General features: G+C 39.9%; 1 protein-coding gene across 1 annotated transcript; it reads right to left on the bottom strand.

Annotated features, from left to right (window-relative positions):
* Window positions 1-708: 708 nt before the first annotated feature.
* On the bottom strand, window positions 709-1,503 carry LOC138015985 (RYamide receptor-like). Its single transcript, XM_068863142.1, has one exon. It carries the CDS (start codon window positions 1,501-1,503, stop codon window positions 709-711), a length of 795 nt encoding a protein of 264 aa, XP_068719243.1.
* Window positions 1,504-3,363: the final 1,860 nt, after the last annotated feature.

The following is a 3,363-nucleotide window of genomic DNA, read 5'->3' as shown; positions in this document are numbered from 1 at the left end:
CCCGCAAATAATGCGCATGTCCCATTGAGGCATTCTTCCAGCTTGGATCAACGGAAAAGCAAGTGTTGTCAGCATCTCTTAAATATTTGATTTCATATACCAAGTTCAATACATATAATTTCATCGTTGATTCATTCATCACGGGAACATTAGAACCCACAAATGACCAGCTCCCAAAGTCAGTGGTTTCATTGCTTAGTTGGTTAGAGCGTCGCACCGGTATCGCGAGGGGTTCAAACCCCGTTGAAGTCCTGAATCTTTCAGGCTTCTCTACGCAATTGCAAAATTGTGTTCATAACGGCGAGGATCATAGCTTCACTATACAAACCGTGTCATGTAACTCAGACACAACACACCCCAACGACAAACGTTGACTACTTTGACGCGAAAGTCGGAATCAGTCAAAACGTTTGTTTGGGCGGACTTAAAAGACTAGAAAAACCGTAAAATCCTTTTGTTGTTTGAAAACTAAGCTAGATATATGCATATAAAAATCTTAAATGAGAAAAAAAGGCTAGGTAGCATTATCGGCTCGCAAACTCTACGAAAGAGTAGCCATTGCTTTGCTTACGTCTTCAGCAAAAGAGGCCGAAGAAGAATCCCAACGTAAAATGAACTTTAAAAAATTGTTCTATATGAAGGCCTTAATTTTATATTTAATTTAACTGACATTGGCATATGACTTAAATCTATCAACCACTTGCTCCATTATTGCAAATTGTGCGATGCACTGGTTAAACACTTGAAGAGCCTCTTGAGGCCTTCACGGTAGTTTCTGCTCAAGGTGAAACAGATACAAGGATTAACGACACAATACGAAGCCACCAAAAACCAGACAGTTTCGCTGTAGATAATGAAGCCACAAGGAGGCGAAGAGTCGGCCCAAATAATAAAACGCAGTAAATAATCAACACTTGAAGGTATCCAACAGATTATGAATCCCAACACAATAGCTATGGCCATTTTTAACACGTTTCTGTTACGTTTCGCACGCTGTTTTTCAGCATGAGTCGATTGTTCGCCTGGAATCTTCTCTGACTTGAGTTTGATGAGAATGAACGAGTACAGAATGATCAACAAGATGATGGGGGCGTAAATAAACACCACGTACAAAGCGAGAAGGTACATCGTCATCCACGAAGACTCTCCAACAAAATCATTCCAATATGAAAAGCAATGATGTACTTCTTCATTGCGAATGTAGCCGAAGAAAAGCGGTAACGTGACCGCCGTCGCGAGGACCCAACTTGAGAAAATAAGAAAGGGACATCGATTTGAATTGATGAGTTGAGAACGCAGAGGAAACACCACAGCTTCAAAACGATCCACTGCTATCAAAACCAAGCTCTCAATGGAGACAATCCAAGAAATATCACATAACACGTGAGGAATTTTGCACAAGGCCTTGTCAAAAGCACCTCTGATATACCAAGAATCGAAGTACTCGGTTGTAATATTCCGAATGATGAAAACCAAGGAAGTCAGCAGGTCTGAGATGGCCATGTTGACAATGAAAATGTTGATTGGTTTTCTTAAAGTTTTTGTTGTGTAAAAAGTTATCCCTATGCAGGAATTTCCGATGAGCGAAACCACGAAAATAAAGCAACAGGCTATTGTTGCTCCAAGTTTATATGCTGTGGGATTTAAACCACTAGAGCAGCTCGACCCATTCCATGTTACATTCATGTTTGTTGATCGCTGATCGCTTGCTTTTTTTACTGATCATCTGCACATCCGCTTACTTGCAAATAAGGATACATTTAAGGCGGGCAGGTGAAAAAGGCAGTTACCGGCTTGGTTTTCGACATGAAACTGACTGCAGATTTCCTCCCGATTGTAAATATTGTTGTGTATATTCTCAGTCGAGACAAAATTCAGGGGCACCCAACGAGAATATAGTTCAAAACCACTTCAACATGGCATCGTTAAACGTATTTTGGTATTTAAACGGTAGATATAGGTTTTGCACGGCAGCCATGTTGCATGGCAGAAACAATGAAAATGTTTTGCATAAGAAAGAACATTTGTTCCCATAGGAAAAAGAATCTATTGCTCCTTCCCTGCAACATGGCTGCCGTGCAAAACCTCTATAGGCATATTTTTATCCCCTAATAATTTTTCATCTGTTCGGATTCCCGGCCAAGCTGGCAAAGTTTACTTTTTCGAAAATTTCAGCCAGAAAAAAGGCTCCCGAAAATTTGAGGTGACCTTTTTATCTTCCGAACAGATATTTCCGAAAATTGACGTTGGGTGCCCCTGAAAATTATCTGTTCACAATTTCTCGTCGTATCAGCCAAATTCAGGCTGCTTCACTGAAGCAGCCTGAATTTACGAATTGCATTGGTAATTAACTCCGTTGGGAATGTAATAATGTAGTATATAACGGAGTGTTTTGAACGACAGGGGAATGTTACACTGTTTCTAGTCACGGCAATGTTGTATCACATTAAGGAGCTTAAGCACGAGATGTTTTTCTCAACAAGGACGCCAAGTAGCCGAAGTGAAGCTGGGTCGAAGTGGCCCTTCAACCTTATATCATGGCCAAGCAATGCAAGCCGTAATAGTACTCTCTACACCAACAATACTCAAAAGATTGGGTTGACTTCATACAGCAAGTGTACGTTTTGCGGGACTAATCTGAAAAGACGTCAGACAGGTAGAGCATCGCCTTTATGTGAAACGGCAAACGACAGGATACTTCTCATCATAAAAGCACGAAAATTCTTCTACTACTAGAAGTAATCATTGACTGTGAAGTGAGTTCGTTGGGAGAACTCACTAGACCAGCCGAGATGCCATGAAGACGATGTATTTATGTAAAGAACGTCTATCGAAAGTACTAATATGTGAGGCTTGTGGAATGCGGCTAAAAATGGAAAATTTTGGAGTAAAGAAGTGATTTCGTCACAAAAACTAAATTTGTCTGAAAGATTATTAAGAAATGTCCCTCGCCGTCCACTCAGCGTCCAATCACGAGGTACGCGATCGTCAGGGTTACGAAAAAGCAGACCAAAGAAAAACGAAACCTGCTAAAGCTCACCTACGCACAGGATACCCAAGATTAGAAATTGAGTTGTCCTAATTTTGAACGCGATAACTTTTTTCTCTCATTTGAGAAGTTTCTCTATACCTGTAGCAAACAGGCAAAAAAAAAATGAGCCAAAATCAAAAGAATTTTTTCATTTTTGGAATAACTTTCAGCTTTACGTTTTACGCCTCCGGTAAACACGAGACTCAATGTTTCAGTGGAATGATTTTTTCTTATGGTTTGTAGTGTTTCCTTGTTGTCTTTTGGATAGATCAAATAAGTAAATAAATAAATAAAATGAAATAGGTAAAATCAACGGTTACGATGCAAAATGA

Source organism: Montipora capricornis, chromosome 1, assembly GCF_036669925.1.
Source record: "Montipora capricornis isolate CH-2021 chromosome 1, ASM3666992v2, whole genome shotgun sequence".
NCBI classification, from domain to species: Eukaryota; Metazoa; Cnidaria; class Anthozoa; order Scleractinia; family Acroporidae; genus Montipora; species Montipora capricornis.
This window is presented reverse-complemented; position numbering and strand designations above follow the sequence as displayed.

Coding starts and splice junctions, on each gene's coding strand:
- LOC138015985 (XM_068863142.1), bottom strand. CDS start 1,503: ATGGCCATCTCAGACCTGCTGACTTCCTTGGTTTTCATCATTCGGAAT.